Genomic DNA, 24579 nt, shown 5'->3' on the forward strand with positions numbered 1-24579 from the left:
CACTTGACATTTGTTAGTGTGTTTTGATGTTTGCTGCTTCATGCTTTTAATTCCTTTGCTGAGTACCTTCCAAATATTTTAATGAGTTGATGATAACTTTTAAGTGTACTTGTCTAGCACAAAACAAAGCCATTTATGCCAGGAGTGGGAAGACCATTAGCAGCTATGGCTCTGCATTGCTTAGAAACTGCTGTTCTCATTTCACGATCTAAGTACCACAAAAGCACTTTAAATGTACCATTAAGCTTTTCCTTCTTTAAGAAGAAGGGAGAGGTTTAAGCCTGGAATTCTATTGAAACATGGTTTCACTTAATTTCCAACGCTTTGCTGTAAATTGTTTAAACATTATCACTGTGAATAAATACACCAACAAATCACACTTCATTTACTTTGACCTGGTTTTTGTTTCTTCACTAGTGAAAGAGTTATTGTACATCTTTTATCCATTTTATTTATTATTGTGGTGATCATAAGCAGCAGCTAGAGCAGCTAACATGGCACAGTCCTATTACACACCAAATAGAAAGGCAATATTGCTTGTCTTCAAAGTTTGGTCTTTGAAGTGTAGAAAATAGGCCAAATTATTGCTCTTTGTGGGTGTAGGCTAAGGAACAAATTGTGAATCTCACATTTTCTCCATCACTATATGTGTTAAGTTACCTCAAGCTTGTCAAAACAAAATATTTACTGTGGGTGACTTCTGAAACTGTTCCAGCTCATAGATTCTGCAAGGAAAAAAATGCTTAATTTTGGGTCAGTGGATGCACGAGGGTACCAGCAAATAAAGTTGAGAAAAGATTCTGGAAGGTTGGCACAAGGTCATTGTATCCTGATTCATTTCTAAGTATAATTTAGATAGAGTTTACATCCAGGTGAGGGCCTGCTGTACAGAGAAAACTTCCTTTACCCAAAGGTTAGCATCAAATCAAAAGAGCACTCAGGATTGGAAAAGCAGAAATTGTCTCAGTCTTACAGGTTGACACCTGAATGGTATAGAAAATTAATTTACATTATGTTGCAAGGCAAATTAAAAACAAGAATCATGAACATTTTGTGTGTTAGCACAACTGATTTTGTTTATTTTTAAACCACCCCAAAATCCAATCATGCTGTATGAACATAGACAATATACAGGATAGCACACCAAATGTAGACAAGAAGAATAAAATGTATTCTGTTTTATTTTGCTGGTGATTTTCCTTTTTATTTATTTTCATTGTACATCTGCTCAACTTGATGCAATGATCCAATCTATATGGATCCCCCTGTCAACCGTCTCTCAACTCCTATGTCCACACTGTCTCTCTAAGAGGAGGCTTCCATCATATTACCTCTGGGGTATTTGTCCGAATGGTAAAGTGTGCAGCTTCTTATGTAGGTTCCTCTGGGCCTCATTTTTTATGTAGAACTGTTTAGTGCAGAACAAGTATACCAGCATGTATCTGCTTTAACTATATTCTATAGTTAGTAGGTAAGACCAGCTAATGCTTTGGGTTACTTGGGCAATCATAAGTAGCACACACACAAAAACAAAACCAGAAAATAGTTTTCCACATCGTTTAGAGTGTTAATTTTCTTTACGTTTCCAGTGTCATTTATTTTGCTAAGCACTGCTGCAATTCTTTCCACTTGTCTTATGCTCTTATTTTCTTACAAAACAGTATACTAGGCTTTCTGTATAAAACATATATATAAACATTTTTATATATATATATATATATAAAAAAACAAAGCAAAGACCCCCAAAATGGACTTACACACAGGTATACATTTGTCCCTCATTAGAAAATATACTGTGTGTATCTATTTGTTGTCCCTGAATGTCAAAGCACTATTAGAATGGGATAAGGAAGAAAGGGGCCTCTTTATTTTCCTGGTTTGTTTTAAAATGTACAGTTAAATTATGTAAGCTGAACAAAAGCAGAGTAGTCACAGGAACAATAAGATCCTGTTTACATATTGACACCATGTGGTTCTTGTTGCCATTGTTATTACTACTCTCTAATTTGACTTCTAGTTATTACTTCCCAGGAATTAATATATCTATACTTTTTTTTGTCATATATTCTCTCCCCTCACAATGACCTGGACACAGGTTCAGGGAGAATGAAACACTAGGAAATCCAAATGGATCCTGAGGCTCTGGAGATTCTTGTCTTGCTTAACTTTTCTGGTCCTCTTTCTCAGAGATTATCAATCATTTAGAAAATTATGGTTATTTCTATATAACAAGTAATTTTTAGTGGCCTTTCCTTCCAAAGATGCTTTTGGGTAATGATTTGAGATAGTTTTTCACATACACTGTTAGCCTTAGACACCAGCCTTGCATATTTGTATAAATACTTTTTTTCAGGTATAAGCTCCCCATTATTGGTACAGATAGTTCTCTGTCCTCGGTATCTATTCTTTCAGCAAACAGACTCATCATTTGAACTACTTATCATTATTGAGCGATGTGCTGGGAGAACAACCCATGCTAAATACACCTGAAAATTTGGTGGTGGCAAGGAAGATGTTATACTTCAGCCCAATTTATTTAGCTCACAAAACAGTGTCTAATGACTTCTTGGCCTGAAGACTTTGTAATTGAAAAACCCCAGATATAAAAATGTTATTAAGATTAGGGGCAAAAAGGGAAAACCATATGGAATTTTTTTAAAAAGAAAGTACTGCTTGCTGGTTTACAAAGAGTCTATAACACTGATAAAATCTTCGGAAACCAATGTTCATTTTTTTTTCCCTTGTCCTTCTTTATTTTGGCTTCATTTCAACCCGGGAGTTCATATCATCTCCCTCCAGATCATACTCTTCCACTTGGCCGCTGGTCCACACCTTCATGCGGTCAGTCAGGTCGCTGCTTCTGGGAGCCAGGATGAAGTCATAAATCAGGGCAGCACTTGCTCCTCCAATGATTGGGCCAACCCAGAAGATCTGAAACACAGTTCCCAGCCCAGTTAATAAATGTATCAGGTAATACTTCATTTGAAGATGTTCTGAAAATCTCCTCTGAGGATTTTCACTATGAAATTTACAGCAAAAATATTAAAACTACATCCTATCATCTGAACTTTTACTTAACCACATGGCAAGAAAAGAGGAATTTCTCACCATGAACTGGCAGTAGACCAAGAGATTAATAACTGTAATTATGATTTAAAGTCCTGGTATTCAAAATTAGATATCTACCAGTAAAACATCTCAGTTACTCCAGACAGATTTGGCAGGGGGGCACAATTTCTAAAAGCATTGAGGGCATTAGATTCCATTCTCCCACTAACTTTCAGTGACAGATGAATTAGAAAGTAATACTTAGCGACAACATAATTAGGGGCTTAATTTGTTACTAGCTGTTATTTAGCTAGTGATATTGCTGTAATTTTACTGGTCTAATCACTTAAGGCAAGTTAAGTTTGGAAGGAGAGGTAATAAAAGTATTTTAGTAGACAGGTTGATTTTATTAGAAATAACAGATGATTTTGAGGGATTTGTATGGCCAAAGAATTCTGGAGTCTGAAAACATGTTTTCTTTTATTCAGCAATATCAGTGGTTTAATATGAATTATTACCTCTATCTTCTTCTCTCTAAAAAAATAATTTTTCTATGAAGTTCCAAAAGTACTAGCTACTAGCTTAGTTACATTATCTTAGTACCCCAACAGAAATGTTTAAGTGGGAGATAATGACAAAATTTCCCCAGTGTCCTCCTTTTACTCTTTGCATTAAAGTGGCATCCATATCCAAAATTTTCACAACCCATTGTATTGCCACTAAATTTCCATGAATACTTATGCAACTGGCTGTCAAAATCATGAGTAGGAGAGTTGGAACAAACTACATATTAAATATTCAAGAACACGTACTCATTTAGGGCTTTTATATCAGCCTTCTTTATTGATCTTTAGTGAAATAAGTAAATTTTTATGAAGTTCCTCACTTTAACCACATTTAACCACAGGGAATAATCTAAAATTTATAGTGTTTCCAGAGAACTTATCCATGAAAGCACATAAGCAGACAGTTAACTTTAAGATGAACATTATATTAGCTTCCAAATATTGGATGATTCATTTCAGTTTGTAAACCTGATTCAGAACCTTCCTAAATTAGGTTTTACCAGATTAATCAGTAACACTTTACAAACTCAGTTTAAGCAATAAACACTTGATACAGGATTCTGTGTAATGAGTATTTAACATTTAAAATATTTGAAATAAATAAACACAAGGGAAATAACCAAAAAAAATCTACTGTATTACTTTGAACATATCACTCTGAGGACTTTGTGATCTGAGGCTGGTCAGGAGCAAAAGGAGATTATCCTTTGTTAAATGAAATGGAATGAGACAGAACTCACTGACTTGGTGATAATAAGTGTTTAAATGGTTCTGATCTTGTAGATTATGCATATTCAGAGACTCTTGTAAGCTAAAAAAAATTTATTCAACTTACCCAGTGATTTTCAAAGTTGTTGGCAATCAGCGCTGAGCCAAAAGATCTGGCTGGATTAATTCCACAACCGGTGTAATCAATCTAGGAGGTGGAAAGAGAAGCAGTGGTGAGGCACTGATGCACATGTGGCATCTTCATTACACAGGAGGGCAAGTGGCAGCCTGTAGCATGGTTTGGATGCTAATAACAGCTTCATTCATCCCACCCACTATTCCTCAGAAAAGTGCCTGTCCTGTCCCATCAGGGAAAAAGGTCCCACTTCAGTGACTCCTCCCAGATGTGCAACCTCATCACTTGTTGCCACATCCACATGGCTCAAGAAAGAAGGGCCATACATGTTGCAGAAACAAGGTCAATCTCTGAAGAGGAAGAAGAAGGAAGAAACTATCATCTTCCTGCCTTCACTGGCCCATCCTGAGGTGGGACATTGCAGATATCAAGTGTGAGAGCTAAAACTTACAGCAAGAAGATGTCCCAAGGCAACAGAGAGACCGATGGCCAAAGGTGCTGATCCTGAGACATCATTTCTTCTCCGGTCTGTGGTGGCGAGGACACACAACACCAGCTGGAAGGTAGCAATGATTTCGATACCTAGTCCTTGGCCCGCATTGATTCCCTCTGAAAGCTGCATGGTGACAAAAAAGAAAATGTCACTTGATATTCCTACATGACTTCAACCAGTATGACAGAGTTTTGAGGGATCTACTTTCTCAATAGGGAAGCAGAGACCTGCACAGAAATTTGTCTCCTCAGGTTACTTTTGCTTAACAGAGGGGAAAAAAAATGAAGGAAAAAAAAAACTGAACAGAAATTAGTTTTGAAACACTCGTTGCTGTACTCAGGTCTTGGCATAACCAGCTTTTGTTCATGGTTCAACATGGTTGCATGGTTGCTGCATCCAGCCAAAGTGAATGCTCAACCACTAGACACAGTGACAACATAACTGATCTACGTGCGCTAAACAGATAAGCCAGAGATTTGCCCTCAGTAGAGTTTACCCACAGAAGTGAACTCTTGTGCCTTGAGGCATTTATTCATTGCTTCTGTGAACGAGAATCCTGGGATCATATTAAACATTGCTCAGCTTGCCTTCAGCAACAATTGCTAAGCAAACAGGGGCAGGAGGAGAAAGGAGCAAATAATAAGAAAAGTGCATAGTTCTGGGTAGCTTGAAAGTATTTATGTCTGTTATTAACAAGTCACATTAATCTTTTCTTCTCCCACCGCTACTTATTTTTTGTAATTCAGTGTGAACTCTTCAAAACAAGGGCTTCATGTGGACAATGTCCTGCAAAATGCTGGCCCCATGGGCAGATTTCTGCAATAATATTAAGACACATACACGGTGTTTCAATTTCCTGAAAGTATGCATCTAATGCCACTTGAAATACCCTGAGATATCCACAGAGTTCATGTGGGTCTGGTAGATGTGACACAAGTCCTACAGAAGACCAAAGGTATCTAAAATGTCTCTAGATGGCAATGTTTAAGCAATATATCTTTAACTTGGACACATAATTAACGTAGTCAATGGAGATAAGATCCATTCAGCTGATGAAATGTAGGTGATCATTTGAGAGTCAACTGAATAGCTCTGTCTTTTATTTTGTATTCACTAGATCTCATTTGACTACAAGAGTTTAGACACTTAACTCACATGTAGACTAATTTTAGGTGTCTTAGACTCAAACTGAATCTTACGCAACTTCTTTGGGAGCCATAAAAAACCATCCCCAATTTGGGAGTCCTAAGGGCCTGATGGGGAAATATTTCAATTTCCTATTGAAGTAAAGCAGATTCTCTAGAAAAACTCACACTGGCAGACGTAGATATTCCAGCTGTATTATTAATCATGAAACCAGCAGAGTTTCTTATTAATGTAAATGCTGTAAATACATTGAAACCACAGTAATTCACATAAAAGAACATTATAGAGTAGAAATGCTGTCATATTTCAGGAGTACTGTTAGAAACCTTTGCTTAACAAGAAACCATGGAGCTAAACCATTCAATATTATAAAAAGTTTTGAATTATGCTTCTAATTGCTATATTCAGTGGTATCTTCGTTAAGACAAGACAAGCATATATCTGAGCTGAATAACTTGGTGTTAAGCAGAAATAACTACACTGCATGGATAGGATGAAACATGAGCTTGGACACAGGCCAGAGAAACTGAGAATGTGAACGACTCAGAGTAGGAAACAAACTTGTGCTCAGGAATAGTTTTATAAGCAGGTTATCTCATCTGTCATAGTCTCTGCATTAAAAATTGTTAGGTCACACATGGCAAAAACATAACTAAATATTATTGTGACCTGTCCAGAACAATGAAACTATGGGAAATCATGCTTTAAATCTGTTTTTGTGGTTTTATGCTCTAATTTTCCCCAAACTAATATTTGAATACCTTAAAACTCAAAGATGTTTAGTTGAACTCTTTCACTTTCCACCTTTGCTATTCACTTTTCTTGTTTCTTCTCTGTAACAAAGCAGCATAATATCACACAGAATCACAGAATCATCTAGGTTGGAAAGGACCTTGAAGATCATCTAGTCCAACTGTTAACCTAGCACTGACAGTTTCCAACTACACCACATCCCTAAGCGCTATGTCGACCCTACTCTTAAACACCTCCAGGGATGGGGAGTCCACCACCTCCCTGGGCAGCCCATTCCAATGCCTAACAATCTGTTCTGTAAAGAAATACTTCCTAATATCCAGTCTAAACCTTCCCCGGTGCAACTTGAGGCCATTACCTCTTGTTCTATCACTCATTACTTGGTTAAGGAGACTCATCCCCAGCTCTCTGCAGCCTCCTTTCAGGTAGTTGTAGAGGGCAATGAGTTCTCCCCTCAGCCTCCTCAAATTCCTAAACACTGAAAAAAAAATACTCTGAGACTTCAAGCAGCATAAATCTGATTAGCTACATTAAAAGTAGTGAAAACATACTGATTTCTAAGACCTGCCAATCTGAAAAATTAATAATATATATCTTGTTCTTTAATATGCAGGACTGATATCTGTTGAGTTCACAGATAGAAGGGAATTCTGGTTGAGATTGTGGGCATTTTAATTCCTTCAACATCCATACAGTAGAAAGTGAAATCAGTTACTGAAACCTTCAGCATTAATAGGACTTACATGTGAGAAATACAAGTCTGACATAAATATATACAGATGAGCTGGCAGTGAAAATGTCATGATCCAGAAATTCATGCTGAATGCCTTATATATCACTAAATTAATAATCTATTACTTTTGACATCCCCTTATTAAAAAAACCCTACACACCTTTTTTAGCTGCAGAGACAGTGGGATTTGTGGCTTTCAAAAAATTAGGCTTCAAATGTATCCCATTGATATCAAAAGTAATAGAATCCTTTTAAAAATCTGGACTATAGACTCTCTGGAAAATCCTGTCTCACACTTGGAAGGTCAAATCATCAAACTTAAAAGGCAAGTGTATTGGCAAACAAGTGAGTGATATGCAAATGCTCAAATGTGGATAAGAAACTAAATTCTCTTCTATCATCATGCAACTCTTACACCCCAGACAATCTAGATCTGAGGTCTGACATATCAATGTTAATATTTGAAAAGGCCTTGGCACTTCAAACAATTGAACACTGACCTACCATTAGTTTTTCCCTTCATTTGAAGGACTTCTATAAAAGAAAAAAGACAGTAAGAGCAAAATTATGCCTTTAAAACCTGTGATAATTCTTATCCTTGAGAGGAGGAAATCATATTCTTCCTTTCTCTCCAGGAAAACACATCTTACAGATGACGTGACTTGAGGTCATTCTCCCTGTTAATCAACACTTATTGATGGGCCGTGTGGAATCAAAGAAAACCTGGAAATATCAAAGGAAACCTTTTGCTTTCCTCTAACATGTAATTTTACACAGCCTGCCAGGGACGTAAGATTCCACTGTGAGAGCAAGGACTCTGGGCCATGTTCCAAAATGAGGCAAACCAAGACAAACCTTGCATGTCCTGCTTTGCTGTGGTCTGTGGATCTGCAGTGTATAAGTGTAGTATCACAGACGTTCATTTTTGCCTACTTGTCAGAGCTATAGTGTCACTACAACAGCAGCCTGGACCATCCATGGCACAGCAACACATGGAACAGCATGAGTCTTCACCACCCTAACCACATCCCAGCCAAAGCATAACATGGGTAGTAGGAAGGTGCATTTCCTAGAATCAAGTTAAAATGTACATATATATGTACATATGTATGTATGTATGTACATATATATATGTACGTATGTGTATTTATATTTATATAACCCTTGGTCACAGTGGATTTGCAAGCATTACCCAGATAACAATGAAATATGAAACATTTTGTGCCTTTTGAATCTGCTGTTTTAAGCTCTTGACAGAACCAGGTAGGTGTAACCAACACAAGTTCGTTACCCTTTCATTGTATTTTCCATTAGTTATACTGTTTTTTTAAGGAAAGCTTGAATTTTTGTAGAACACCTGACTCCTGAAACTTCAGGGCAGTCTAAAGCTTAATCCTAATCTAGTAGGAAGTAGTACGATACATTACAGAGACCTGACTACCTGAGGCTGTCAATAAAACAAAGGCAAAAATAAACTGCTGGTCTTAACATCTAACATTCTGCTACTGAGAATATCCAGAATATAAAGTAACCATATCTCTGGTTCTTAAATAGATAGAATAATGCCTTGAAACATAAGACACAGCCACCTCCACTGTAGTGTCAGGGTGAAGGGGTCCCTTTCTAGTGACCTGTACCCAGACTGCAATGACTTTCTTCCCTGCATTGGTAGGATGCTTACAAGCAGTCACAACAAGGCATGTGGGCTGACACTGCATTTGTCCTTGATTTATCTGCTGGAAAATCTCTGATCTCTTCTCATCTCAGTCCAATAACTCTTATATGCCCTGCATTTTATGTCATGTTCATTAAGGCAACAGAAAAAATGTCAGAGATAACAGCACAGTAACTCCCTAAGCTTTTCATGCCTCAGACTTGTGAGGCTTAAAGAGTGGATTCAGTGCTTTAAGGAACCAAATATGCTCTAAGGGATTGAAACGAGCACACAAGCCCACATTCATCTCCAACACAGTTTCCCACACCACAGGATTCAATCCAGACTTCTCCTCCTATTTTTTTAACATAAATTGTTCCTCTAAACCTTATTTCTAAGTCTCTGTTTTGACAGGAGAAGCACCAGAAACACACCCAAGAAATGGGTTACATCATTGGCAAGATCTGAGAGTTATATGTAGACACACACATCCGATCACCTGAATTAATCCTGGCTGCATTAGCTTGCGCTGAGCAATTCTCCCTTGACTAATAGCACCCAGACGATAAGCAGAAGCCTACAGGGAGACACCCCAGGTGAGGTGTATCCTTCTGTAAGCTGAATTCTACCATTAATATTTTCACCTGAGTTCACTGTGAATCTGAAGTTTGTGGAAGAAAAACCCACTGGAATTCAGTAAATTTATAGAAATACATGTCATTCAGAAAGCTCCTGAGGTGCAACTGATTGGAACCTAAGGAAGCACTTAGGGCATGCTGAAGTTCTCTGCTTTGTATTACTGAACATGGGATGAGGTACAATACCTGTTCCCCATTCAAAGATTAGCTTTATCTGATAATGCTACTGCTGCTCCTGAGCAACCTGGTTTGAATTCAGTGCTGACTCTGCTTTGAGCAAGAGGTTGGACTAGAGACCTCCTGAGGTCCCTTCCAAGCTGAATTATCATATAAGAGACCTTGTTTTTTTTGGAAAGATGGGAAGGACTGGGACAGAATTGCCTCAATGCTGCTCTGGTTTGGCCAAGTTAATGTCTAAAACCAGCTGGTGACATATGCATATAGTGGAGCCACAGTTGCTGGATCAATCACTGCGACAGATCTGCGTTGATATAACCCATATTGGTGAGTGAGTCAAGAGACACGTAATATAATCAGATGAGGACCATTAAACCTGAGGGCAAAATTAGTGGAAAATCATTACCGCGAGAGTAACTAAATGAGATGAACACCTGCTTTTTGGTTTTAGGAAATGGGTAGTGGTCACGTTGCTTCCATTTCTCCACATCAAACAGGAGATGGGATCTATGGAAGCTTGTTTCTCAGAAGTGCCATTAACTGCCATGTTTAGCTGACTGACTTCCACAGCTTTGAGCAGTAATTTGTGCAAATTAATGGTATGTTTTCTTTCCTTTTGTTTTTCTTTTTTTTTTCTTTTTTTTTTTTTTTTTAAGAGCAGGATATTTATTAGTTGTCTGCCTTCAGAAGAGAAATAGGGACAGGAAATTAAACTGGCCCAAGGTAAACCCAACTGTGTACTTCTCTACTGGCTTCATATTTTTCTCATTAAGAGTAAAAGTATATCAAATTCAAACCTGTTTCCCGTTATATGGATAAGACAGTTTGTTATGCAAGGTGGTTTCATCACATGGTGCTATGCTCCATCTCATCCAACAAATCCTTAGCCATGAATTGTATCTTCTAGGATACAGCTTACTTTCATATAACAGGGATTAGTCTCTCGTTGTTCCTGAAAAATGATAGATGTCTGGAAATGTAGAATTCTATTTTTCAGTAGGGGAATGTCAACTTTCTCCATTCTTATGAAACACTTCACTGCAAGCTGTGTTGCCTGATGGCTTTTAGAGAGAGAAAAGTTAAGCCACAGCAATTTAGTGACAGATACAACATCACTGATGGCTGGGACTTCTCTTCTTTGCATATCACAGCCATCTCCTAGGTAAGGCAGCCTTTGCAGAACACCAGCAACAGCATGGTTTGCACAAATAAGAAGCATGTTGTGGTCTGACTATAAATGTATTACCTTATATTAAAGTGTTTTTAATATTCATGTTAGGAGAAGAACTATGTTCTCCTGTTAACACAAAATCTAGCATTTTAAGGAGCTGTGCTGCAATAAATAATATCTTTATATGAGACAGACCTCTTTCTGTGTGTTGAATTCAGAAAAAAGAGCTAACAACTTGCACCAGACCTGCTGCTTTCAGAATTCCAAATTATTAGCTTATCTCTGCCATGACAGACTTTTTTCTTAAATTAAGTTTTTCAGCATTTTATTCAATAAAATTCTCTCTGTCTTACTGCATTTTCTTTCTGTAGCTTAAACTTTCCCTTCTTTGAAATTCCTTATTTTTTTTAATAAGGAAAACTCTTCACATTAGTTTAAATAGTTCATGCTCTCTTTTTCATCCCCATGTTGTAAGTATTAATTATGCTGCTTTATACCAACTAACACATTTAAGTGTTTAGTTGGGCAAAGTTGTTTAATGCAATGTTCTTCAAATCTAATCTCACAATAAATCTCCCTCCCTCAGAAACCCCTTCCACTATCTTGCCTGTAACTTTGTCTGACTCTTTTAATTCTTTCAGCTCCAGCTCTGTCATGAAAATAACTTGATAATTTCCATCTTGATTACATACCTTTATTCTGCTGGAAGTCTGTCCCAGATCTCAATAGCTATAAACCTTCCTTTAACTCACAGTCAAAATGTATTCAGAGACTTTATTCCCAGCTATTTAACTACATTTATTCTCTTTCCTTGCTACTTAACAGTATCACTCTGAAATGGATGTTTCTATACCCATTATTTGAGTGTTAGGGATTCAGAGAGCACAAAAGTCTCACTGCTTTAGTGAGTAGAGATCTAAATACTTTCACTTAAAACTATATGACAGGAGCACTCAGAAGTTGCTGCTTATGAGGCAAAGAATTAGCACTGGATCGTATCCTAGATCAACAATAGAAGCATTCAGCTGAACCTAGGGACAAAACATATTGTCCTCTGCTAGATTATCCTTCCTATAAATACAGCCTTAAGAGCTCTAAAGGGGACTCATTCAATTCCCAAAGCAGAAATCATATTTTCCATTCTTTGGACAGCAGACACCCTCCAGGAACAAGACTAAACTCCCTCCTCCCACCCCACCTTCAGGCTGATGAGAAACTAGCCAGGGCTTTGTGTTGCAGCAGCCTGGTATGCCATAAAGAGAAGAGTGATGGTTTCATTTATATTAAACCAGAGCACATAAAGTTTACATGTGAGACCAGTGACAGACAGTAAAAAAATTCAATTCCTCTATAGGATTTCCATTTAGCACAACTAGTTAGAGGTAGAACGTTTGTCTCATTTACATTTTTACTTTTTGATGTGCCTCTGGGAAAGTTGATTTGGGGAAACATTTTTTTAAAAATCTTGCTGCTGAGAAATAAACAACTTCTATTCAGGGGATGAGGAATGTTGAGTTGTTTTTTTCCTTTACCCAGCAAAAAACCAAGCAAATAGTTCATTTTCCATAACACTTTTGAAGCACATTTATACCATGGAGCTATTTATGATCTCCTGTATTGTCAGCCCAGAAGGAGATGGTCTTTTGAGGGGAATTTTGGGCACATCTGAATTTTGAACCTAATAGAATCTTCCTCTCTATGTTAGATTTCCACAAACCTCACAGTATGGTTGTTGACAATTACACCAAAGCAATATTTATTTTATACTTCTAGACAAACACTCCAGCAAACCTGTGAGGTTTTCAAACTTTCCAAGTCTGAGGTAGTTCATACGGTCAGTCTTGTGCAGAGCATTGAAGATTTGGCATTTCCACGGATTTAAAAACAGCTCTGAATATGTGCAATGGATTTCAGGAATTAGGGGAACAATTCCAGCTCCTTCATTTCTCCACCTTGTTCATCAAGCAATAAGTCATATCAAAGGAAGAAAAAGGGGCCAAACCTTACTTTATTCATTCCTCAGTTCAAATACAGTCATCATTAACTTCAGGAGAAGTAGTGCATATGTGTAAGGAAACATGTTGCCACAGTTCTGCTTTGAAAACTTTCATTGACTTCACTTGGCACAGAATTAGTGCAAGATCCTGGAAAAGTTTGGTTTTCTGTGGTACCTCTCAGTGGTTCCTGGAGAGGGGATGCATGAGGCTTTACCAGGAAAGTACACAGAGTAATTTTTTGCTCCTTTCCTGTCCACAAATGCCAAAAAGAGAAACCCCTTGCAGAGATTTCAGGACATATTTTTGCCCTTCTGCAATATGTTTCCTCCAATATGCCAGTCAGGCCCTGTGTATTTGATATAACAGGTGAATTTTGTGCCAGTGGAGTTGCAGCAGTTAAACACCAGCACTAGCTTTGGCTCTGGGTGCCAGAAATATCAGTACTTTCCCAACAGGTTGCACATTAATAAATACACAGAACCACATGATGCTCCCAGAGAGGCCAGAAAAACCTCCAGGAAACATTCACTTGCTCCATGACATTGGTATTATTATCCTGGAGGTACTGAGGAGCACAGCCACAAACCATAATGTCTCATTGTGCCAGGTACTGTATCAGCCCTCAGTGAAAAGTGTGCCTCTGCTTCTGCATATTTGCAATGAAGAGGCAACAGCTTAAAGACAGGGAAATACAGAAACTGAGAAATGCAGATGCATAACAGATAGTTTGCTATCTATGAAGTTGAGCACAAGCACGATAGTTTGGACTGGTTTCCCTAACTCTGGAATGGAGATTTTTCTAAGAATGAAGGTTTCTTTGACATTTTCAATTGTGATACCAGGTAAAGATCTCTCTGTTATTGAATTCTCTCAATTAAGCTAGAGAATGGACAAATAAGCAAAAATGTACTACTGCTCTAAAGAAAACAGGCAATTTCCTCTTGAGAAAACAGGAAATTTTTCAAGGGCTATTTTTTCTTCCTTTAGTACTTGTGATGTGTTTTAGTATCCTTGCTTTGAAAATGCTTCTCTTAAAGGTAGCTATATACAGCCCAGATAGTGACATTTTTTGGGATTCTCTGATTAAATAAATGCTATTCCCGACTCACCTGAAGATTCACATAAACTGCTGAAGTACATGAACCCTGCTACAACGACTTATATGTTGGTTTTAACATTGAATCAATTTAACCAGAGGAGATCCATAATATTCTTTCTCATGTTTATTGTGGAAATTTCCATTTGCTCTCAGGCTGTGGTCCTTGTCATGTCAAATCTTGATTTAGAATAGACACCTACTAATAGATTTTTAAAAAATTTTTCTAGTTAATTTAAATTAGGAAATGAAATTTGGGTTTACCTCATCTGAAGAATCTTTATCAATCTGTCTTTGGTGTGCACGTATGTGTGGAGGTGTGTATACTCATACACACAATATATCCAAATACATATGGCATAATGCATAGAATGCTAAGGAAAAGAAAACAATTTTAACTGTTTATTCACCAGTCAGGAAGGGTGGTAGCAAAATGAATTTCTTTGTATTTCATATTTAATCGTACTTAGTTTGACAGCTGGTCAAACAGAAAAAAATCATTCTCCAAAAATCCCAGCAATCCCCAATCCATTTGAATTGCAATATTAACTAATCTACCAAATTAATAATGCTTTTAGGTCTATTGCAACTCGTTATTTTACAACCCTCTGTGTACCCCTTTCATCATTTTCTATCATTTCTAAGTAGAAATAAATAAATATGACCTTTAACCTGAGGCTTGCAGAGCATTTTTCAAACAATGCACCAGTCATCCTTGGATCTTCTGGATGTGGACCCAGTTCATGCTACAAAATCCACTTTGAACCACTCTGTTCTAGCACCAAAAGTCTGGCCTGCAGGTGGATGATCACTAAGGCCTTGTGCCAGAAATGGCCATGCTGCTACATCCCTGCATGCTCTCTGCCAAAAGCTCAGGATACAGCTATATTATTATAGAAGAACTAAGTAAATCTTCATAGAAATGGAAATACGAAATAACTTCTAAGATCCGAGATAAGATTTAGAGCTGTAATCCCTGTTATCCCAAATGCTTCAGAGGATGGGTGGTAACCATCAGGTTTACATCTCAGCCCAGATGTTTCTGCTGTCACTGTGTGAACACATTAGAAAGCAGCCAAGACTATGGCCAGTTTTGAGCAGGTGCCTTTCCTGTGCTCCACCTGCCTGGCCTGGGCTGATGCAATACAATGCTGGCATGCCATAAAAGACTGCTGCTGCAAAATTGAAATTGAATAATGAGCTATTGTTGTGGTACTCTTTGTTAAGAAATAAAGATCTCAGACTGATCTCATGTACAGGAACCATTTTGCTCACTCTAATAATGCAACTTCTGGTCCCTTGTAGAAGCTCAAGTGCTTAAGCGTGCAGATGTCGCAGCACAAGCAAGGCTTGCAGGAGGTGCCTACATTGGATTGAAAACATGGAGGGCAGAGGGCAGTGACAAGGAGAATGAAACTCACTGTACTGAAACTTGAGAAAAGCACAATATATAATCTGCACTGAGAAAAGGCATCCAAGGATTTTTATTAAGCGCTAGAGGTCAGAAACTCAGCTGCATGTCTCGTCCATCCAGTAGCACCACTGGAACTGCAATTTTCCATACTGACTCAGAGGAAAAGCGGCATCACTTAGTCAATTGTCCACTCACGCTGTCAAGCTCTCAGTTTATTTTGGAAGTTCTTCCAACTCAACCCGACTTTGTTTAATTTGAGGTTGGAGAACAGACTCATAGGGCGTGAGCAAAAAGAGAGAGGGAAATCACAAGCTAAACACTGAATCATCAGGGCCAACCATGCAAGTTCCACTCCCCATGGTGAGAGGCCCACCACTGGTGCACTGGTTTGGGCCAAATGTGGGGAGTCTGGTGATTCTTGTTTGTTATCCTCTCCAAGGCAACTTTCTAAAGGATGGGAAAGATTCAGTGAGGAATATAAAAATGAAAACATCAGTACTGACCCACACACACCATTAAAAAGTGTGGCAGGTCTCAACTTTGTGAGAGGGAACTCCCAGTGCAGGGGAAATTTTATGTTTGCACCAGAGGTCCCTGTGCCTTGGAAATTTGTGGGTTAAAAATCACCAACACTGATGATAAAATGATACATCTGCAGAAGTTAAGGATGCACACATTGTATGTCCCATCCTATGTTCCAGTCTCCTGGAGACAAGAGATTGTCCAGCTTTCAGCTTTCCCAAGTAGCAGAATAAGATTGGAACTGAGGGACACATAGACAACAGAGAAAAAAAGACATCTCCAACATAGGGGTTCAAAGCTTCTCTGCTGCTGCTGGACCACAATCCAGCTAAGTTGAATTACTTATGGAAAGGGGACTCATTCTGTAGTGTTACTTTGGTGAGGGTGGAATGTGTCTCAAAGTAGCAGATACTGCCCTGGTATGAAGAATCAAGGACAGCAAAGAGTGCTTTTCTCCCTGTCTTTGAGAAAGGATTTCGAGTTGGCCTCTATGTGTTTATCACCAAAGGGCAGCACACCCTTATGTACACCAATTCTTCTGCTATAGCTGATCTAACTCTGGGGACACTGCTGAGCAGCAGCGGCAGAAACACAGCCAATCGCACTGAAATCCAGAGGGTGTTCCAGCAACAAGTGTCTTTCCACGGCCCAGGAATGGTATCTGTATGACTATTCACCTGTTTTAAGAAAATGCTCCAGACTTCTGAATCCACTAACCATAGATCTCTTCTGGCTTTTCCAGGAAGTTCTTCAGTTACACAAACAACATTTATCAGTCCACTGTGTGTTTTTTAAAACCGAGTCCTTCTATTTGTTATTCTTGGTTGGTTTTCTTTTCTCTTTATCTACCCTGAGCAATGCTACCTTCAGCTCTGTTTTCCTTGCCTGCAATTTTTGATCCACTTACTTACAACTTTTAAAATAATATGTTTCATCAGAAACTTCAGGCAGAGTTTTCAAATAGTTTCCAAACTGTAGCCCCAAGACTTAGGGGGTACATTTACTGGCATTCTAATCAGTGTGCCAAAGTACAGAAATTATGATATTGTAAAGCAATGTCTGCATTTTCCCAAACTCTGATTATTTTCATGAAAAAACCCCAAAAACCAAAAAACCTGAGCTAAAGAAATTTTCTAAGCGTATTTTTAAAAGTCTCAAGATAATCACTGCTGAACTGCAAATATTGTGTTACCTTACATTACAGAAGTCTCCTCTCACCCGCCTTTCCTGCTTGAGCTCTTTGTTGGTCATTAACTGCCTGTGATGAATAGTTTCTTCCATTATCCAAACTACAGATCTGTCCTCACTAGACAATAGCCAAATAATAAAAAATAGACAAATGCTGGCAGATGAGTGCACTTTGGATTAGGTATTCTCTATTCTTACATTTTTACCTAATGGGAATTTGTAACATGTAGTAATCTAATTGACAAAAAAAGATAAAAGATGATGTAAGGAAAAATATTTAAATTCTTAGAACAACAAAAACACTGCATACTCCTCTTTCAGCTTTTTCAATTCTCAAAGTTTTACTTTGGCACCCACATGGCTACTAAAATATATGGGAAGCTAAGTGTCTTAAAAGGATTCAGTAATCTGAATACCTCTGAATATTGTCCAAAATGTCTTATTTGGAACAAGCCAAAGTAACTAAAAATATTTCTTCACTTCAAACTCTTCATACGTGACTGTTTAGCTTGTCTTAGTATAAAACAGACCTTAATATTGAATATGTTAAAGCAGCATCCTGCTTTTTCATTCCCCCTTCCTTCTCTTTAGCCTTGCACCTTCCATGGCTGTTTTTTGTGCTTTATTTCCTTGCATTTTCCTTTTTTCCTTTGAGCAATGACAAAGACATAGATTCATCCTACTTCGTTTTGGATGCTTAACAGAGACTTCCAAGCCTGGAGCCTCATCATGACAAAGAAGAGTTGTCTGTCTCTGGAAGACAACTCAACAGATCTAAAGCCTTTGTCTCTCTGTGAACTAGAGAAAAGCCTTTGGAAAGGGGTTACTCACTTGGCTCCTGAGTGCAGGACCTACAGTTGGGCAGGATAAATCTAAGTTTAGGCATGAAATCCTAAATTACCCAGCATCCCCTGGGGACACTGGATAACCACTGACTCCATTAAACTGCTCCCACATTTTTTCTGTAAAAAACACCCCTCCAACAGCATGGCAGGGTCAGAACAAAGGACACAGTCATGCACGTCCAAGCCCTCTTCCCAACCTTGTCAAACAAACAGCACTCCCTTTCTTTCTATTCCTTTTCTCAATAGTGAATCGACACCTCATTTTCCACAGGAAGGGCAGGAAGACAAAGCAGCTGGCAGGGATGACAGCTCTGTCCCTCTCCTCCTTGTCCACAGGTTAAAAAGCATTATATAAAAGCAAATCACTGTGGTTTCTCCTTATGGTCTATTTACTGAAGGAGGCAGCGTGCTCTTGGTGCTGGGTTGTAATTTCAGGATATGCCCTGTTGTGATCAGCTCTGCACAAGGACAGCCATTCTGCTATTCTACCCTGCCTTGGGCTCTGACCCAACTCCCCCCTCAACCCTCACCTCCCCTCCCCAGACAGTCCAAGCTTGTCAGTGGGAAATGAATGGATTTGCTTTCCTCTCTAGTTCTTTCTTGTAAGGGAGAAGAACAGCTGCTGCTGCCCTCCCCATCCCCAGGGATGTGAAAGGAAAAAAATCAAAATTCTGAGTATTTGACAATGACAACCACTGAGACTGGGGTTTTTAGGAACTATTTTATCCATTAATTCACACACAGAAGCAGTTGCCAGATTTGCAAAATTGGTATGATGGAGACTTTCACTTACCTGGTTTTAACTACAGTGTATTTTATGGCCTTGAAAACAATGTATTTGATTGTATTCCAGAGGTGTTCCTCAGAAGGGAACAAGGCTTCCACCCTAACACGAAATTTTTGAGATTTATGAAGTAGTCTCCTGAGCTTACTAAAATCAGTGACTACACTGATCTTTCCTGATCTTTGCTGATCTTTCTAGCAGTCCCCATAGGCCCTTCTCTTCTGAGATTTTCCTGTGCAGAGCTCTGAATTATATCCTTGTAGCTTGGAGAGATACTGACTGAGGAGCAAGAAGAGTTTAGGGTGATCATCTACACCCCCCTCTACAAATGGAGAGTTTCAGGGTTTTTGAATAGAGGAAGGAGCTAGTCATTAACATTTTGTGGCAAGCAAAAGGGAAAGACCAAACATGAGTGCTACTGAAACCAGACCTCCCCTGTTTAATGGCAGTTGGATGATTCGAAGAAACCACTTGGGTGGATACCCTGTCCCATGTGGTTGAGCAGTTCCCTCTGCCAGTGGTTTCAGAGGAAAAGACCACATACACACACAGCCATAGCCTTCTAGATTTAATAAAATGACTTGCCCTTCTTCCCCAAAATGTTTTGGATTAACCCATCAAAATTTCCAAAACAGTGGCACAGTGACACAACCTGCGGGCACCAGACTCGAGGGAGGTAAACAGCCAACCCCCAGAATAACATGAGGGTGGATGATAGTAAGATGCTCAGGAATCACCTTCTTAGTGTCAGATTTTGTTATGTTTTCAAAAACTGCTTCATTTTCTGAATTAACTGTAATGCCACAGAATGCAAAAATATATTACTTTATTTGCTAATTTAATTTTTTTGATCCTTTCTTCTCCTTTTGCTTAAATTTCTGAAGAGAGACTGTATTTGCAGCTTTATGTCCCAAATATCCCTCTAAATTTAAATGAACATAAGATTTCAAATTGGCTCAAGTCTTAAACTGCAGTGAGGAATATTCTGCAAGAAAGAGGCCATAGAAAATATGTGAAATACTTGTTCTTAACAGAATCAGGTGAAATAAGTGACTAGAAGGCAATTTCCATTAGTACTCTGTGCACTGCAGTGGCTGTAGCACTGCCTCTGACAGTGGAATGATTTCAAGTTTAAAAGTGTGTCTATCCTTTTTTCTCCATTATGGTACAATGACAATAGTAAAATGGAAACATTTGGAGGAGGAGGAGTTGTGGTCAGGCAGTATTTATGCAGCATGATATGAGCACCAGTCTGGGAGAGCGCTGAAACCTACACCCCTTTTTAATGTAGCTGTCTCAAATCTTTCTCCAGTCTACACCTGAAAATTCAAGGGTTTTCCAATTTTTGCCAGCAAAAGGAGAAACACACAGAAAGTGCAACTGGGATTCTGTGTCAGGCAGGATCTGAGCACTCTGCCTAATGCAACAGGTAATGCACCTTTGGTGATAGGGTTTCTCTTGCTATACATCTCTCTCGCTGTTCCCATAGGTTTTTATTACAGTTGTCATCAGGTTACACAAACTATTAATTAGGTATTGAAAAAGAACCACATTCGCAGAAGCAAAACCAACATTAGTGTATGCACATTAATCAACATGTTACCTGAGACCTTCAGAACCACAAAAAGGATTTGATCATGCAACTGCCAGTGATTTCAAAGTTAAATTGCTGTCAAAAGGCACCTTTCAGCAACTTTGGTGTACAAAATTTATCATAAGCAAAACTGCTTATGACCATAATGTCCTAAAACTCCAAAATGGGGTTGGGGGGGAAGGATCATCCCTATAACATAAATCCATCCTACTATCATTCAGAACTGGATCCCCTGCTACGATAAGCAATTAGCTGCCTGAGGTCACCATCAACACCACCATCAATACCACACACCACACACACACATATTTAGTAGATTACAGGTGCTAAATTTCTACTGGAAAAAAATTTAAGGAGGAATTAAAAGTTTCTACTTACCGAGTTGAGCCCCAGGAGGTTTTTTGGGAGAGAGGAGGTGACTCCTGACAGAATAGCTGTGGCCACCACTGCCCCCAGACACTGGGCAATGATGTACATGAGTGCCTTGAAGATGCTGATCTGACAGCTCAGCAGGAGACCCAGGGTCACAGCTGGGTTCAGGTGTGCACCACTGATGTGACCCACACTCTGTGCCATGGTAGCGATGGATAACCCAAAAGCCAGTGAAACCTTCACGTTGTCCTGAGACAATGTTTTGTTGCTCGCCACTGGGAAGTTAAAACCCAGAGCCGAACCAATGCTGATAAAAATAAAAAGGCTCATGGCAAGGAACTCAGCCACTACTGCTCTCCAGAACATTTTCTTTTTGAATTCACTAGCCATCTTTCCTCTCTCTCTCTCTCCCTCCCTCCTCACTTTCCCTTCTCCCTCTCTCCCTTCCTTTGCCTGATATTTTTCCTTTGAGGTCTGAAGAGAAATCTGGAGAAAAAATGCAGTCCTTGGATTATTTATAGGGCTTTGGGTGGTCTGTAGGAGGGAAGGGGTGTTGCACAAAAGGAGGAAAGAACATCTACATAGATGCTGACTGCTAGATTGATGTAAGACACTGTATGCCTGCCAAAGTTTTTTCTTCTTTTTTTTTTTTTTCCCCTCCCTTAACAGCATTCGATCTCTGCAGCCGTTTTTAAGAGGCTTTTTAAAATTCTTGGAAAAGTCTTTAGGAGTGCCTCAGGAATTTTACCCTCACTTCTTTAACTTCTGTATCATCATTCAGCACATGGAGTGGAATGAAAGCTTTTACAAGATTTCTGTCTTGAGCCAGACTGAAACAAAAAGGAAAGTTATCTGTGCAGGCTGGTAAGTTATCCACGCTGAGTTTCACCAACAACATCTGAAAGTGGTAAATAAAACTGACAAGTAAATCCACACTCTAGAGACTTAAGTCTCTCTGTTTCATTTGAAAATGGGTAGAAATGTCTCTTCTGCTGGCTCTGTAGAGACTTGGACTTGTTTCTGATGCCAAGTCTGACGACTGTACAGACAAACACATGTATTTACACAGGCTCACACAAGCTGGTGTTAAGTGATGAATGATAGGGATCAGTTTTGATCTCTGTGACCACTATGTAAATCTGACATAACACTGCAAGTAAGCTGGAAGCTTTCTATAGATAAAATTTGGATGATGAGGGGCAGTTGATTTGGGGGATTGGGGTTTTTTAATTTTTTTTTTTTAATTTATATAATTTCTTCATTTTTTTTCTTTCAAGCATAGAGGTGTCTCAAGGTTTCATTAGGCTTGATCTCCCGCACTCCTTCTGACTGGCAGGAAAAAAGCCAATTTGGGGGCTTCCTAGACCACGTCCTGCAGTGAAAGAAAGCATATCTCACAGACCCTGCTGAAGGTCAGCTATCCTGTTTGTCACCAGGGAGACTAACTGCTGCTGCTGAGCCACAAGACTGACCAGAGACAGAGACAGAAGGGGAGAGCAAGGGATAAGGGAAATTACATGCTTGATTTTGCAGACAAAATGAATCTCTCAACAGTGTCAGAGTCTTTTGGAGGAAAAGGTCTAACTGCCTCTGGTTTTATCACAGCAGGACTTGTATGCATACCTCAGATTAACCCCTGTGTTATCAGATCTCTGCCTGTTTAAATGGCTGTTAATCAGGGCGTTTGCTCTGACTTCAAACTACGCAATATCTGATCCAGAGTCAGAAACTAACTCCCCAGGCACATATCTTGAAAAACAGGTATTTAAAAATAATTTTAAAATGGGTATTTAAAGTCAACCTACTTTTCTTCCTCCTCTTTTTTCTCCCTCTTATTTTAATGCACCCGTGTCAACTTCTAAACTACTTAATTTAATTCAAGGATTTTTCACTTGGACAATATGTCACTATGAAGATAAAATCAAATATACACCTGGATAGTATTAGACAGTCAATAAGGTTTTTCTGAATATATTCAGCTTTCAAAAGATTATTCAGATACAAAGCTGAAGACTGTTTAAATAAAAATCCAGATGTCTGCAGCTTGTCATCCCCAAGTTTTTATTCTTTCTAGACATCACATGTTCTTGATTTTCCATATAACCAATTTTATTTCCTTCTGTTTTATAATACGCTTACACAACAGAACTGTACCAGTGAAAAAAAGAAAAAGAAAAAAAAATGGGAACAAATTAATTATTAGTTTTACCCTTCCTACTACAGTGGGACTTCAGTGAGGAACCATGTGTCAGAGAAAGCAAAAATCAATTTTAGCTGAACATGGTATGTAGTGGAATTTTAATATATGATACAATTGATTCTAGTTTTATTCTGTTCAGTGAAACTTTTTATTTACTGCAAACTTCAAGTCTCTGAGGCTTGAAGATCTTAATTGACCAGCTTCTCTGGTCTTACCAAGCAGATGGTCAAGACACAGGGCATATATTACACACCTCAGGAAACTAGGGAAATCAGATGGACAGTTTACAAGAGTTTCCAGGTGTCCCAAATTGGCACCTGTGAGATGGAGCTGCCTAAATATTCAGCTGTGTCCACAGGAGATTACCTCTTTACTCACTTCTTCCTACCATTATGATGGGGATGGCCAACCTCTGTACCAATACTGATAAGGTGAGAAGGACTCCCTCAAAGGAAAATAGGCTGGGGAAGTATTGTAAAATGTTTCCCTGATTTATACAGTATCCTCTAGGTATCCCTGACTGGCCTGTGCCAAAGACAGGGAACCAGGCAAGCAAGACCTTTAGTCTGACTTCAGCGTATATGAACAACACACAAATTAAATGTGCCTTGAGAGTAGCAGGTTGGTAACCTCCATTGAGAGTTAGCTAATACATTTATATTTTCATTCTGGGACTCCCTGTTGGTCTCTTCATAACCCTTACCCACATCTCATTTTATATTTGTAACTTGATGCCACAATAATTCAATCAAATTGTCTTCAGACAGAAAAGAAAATCATCTGAAATAAATTACAGACAGAAACTGTTACATATAAACAGGGAAAATACACATCTGAGAGAGAAGTGTGGAACTATTAGCCAGTCTCACCCATCTATGCTCTGATGTGAACAAAATCATGATCATCACTGCTGTGTTGTTACTAATTGCTTGCATGGTGGTGATACACAGGGCCCCTATGCCTTCAGTGTTGTGCAAAAAGAGACAGCAGAGACAGCCTTGTCCTGCATGTAGAAGAACCACCAAGTAAGGGGAACAGAAGGAGATGTGAACAAAAGAACAAATATGCTGCACAAGAAGTAGAGGGAATTGGCAGAGCGGACAAATTAAATCAACAGTATAAGTGTAATGAAGAAAGAGGAGAGAGAAGATGTGAGTAGAGCAGCAAGACATCAGTTGGACCTCTTGAGAAATGTCCACCAGATTTAATTGGTGTCCAACTTGTCACTTTTCCACAAAATCCCATCTTACTCAGGCTGACAACAATGACCCCAGCACTTGGCCAAGTAATCAGAGGTCTGTATACCCAGTCCTCATAAACCACCAGGAACCAAAAAAGGGCAAA

The 24579-nt window shown here is 38.8% G+C and overlaps 1 protein-coding gene across 1 annotated transcript; it reads right to left on the reverse strand.

The window, feature by feature from the left end:
- Positions 1–1049: 1049 nt before the first annotated feature.
- AQP1 (aquaporin 1 (Colton blood group)) lies at positions 1050–21521 on the reverse strand. The gene is made up of 4 exons (XM_074830629.1): positions 21042–21521; positions 4910–5074; positions 4450–4530; positions 1050–2931 (listed from the first exon to the last, which is right to left on the reverse strand). The coding sequence occupies exons 1-4, from the start codon at positions 21423–21425 to the stop codon at positions 2752–2754; spliced, it is 810 nt and encodes a 269-aa protein (XP_074686730.1). The 5' UTR covers positions 21426–21521; the 3' UTR covers positions 1050–2751.
- Positions 21522–24579: the final 3058 nt, after the last annotated feature.

The sequence above is a fragment of the Strix aluco genome, chromosome 1, assembly GCF_031877795.1.
Source record: "Strix aluco isolate bStrAlu1 chromosome 1, bStrAlu1.hap1, whole genome shotgun sequence".
Lineage (NCBI taxonomy): Eukaryota > Metazoa > Chordata > Aves > Strigiformes > Strigidae > Strix > Strix aluco.

What these genes read in the sequence shown, in the direction of transcription:
- AQP1 (XM_074830629.1), bottom strand. Translation starts at nt 21,425, where the DNA reads ATGGCTAGTGAATTCAAAAAGAAAATGTTCTGGAGAGCAGTAGTGGCT. An exon ending in CCTTGGGACATCTTCTTGCT is followed by an intron (nt 4,531 to 4,909) that starts GTAAGTTTTAGC and finishes TCCACCTCCTAG; the next exon opens with ATTGATTACACCGGTTGTGG. An exon ending in ACAACTTTGAAAATCACTGG is followed by an intron (nt 2,932 to 4,449) that starts GTAAGTTGAATA and finishes ACTGTGTTTCAG; the next exon opens with ATCTTCTGGGTTGGCCCAAT.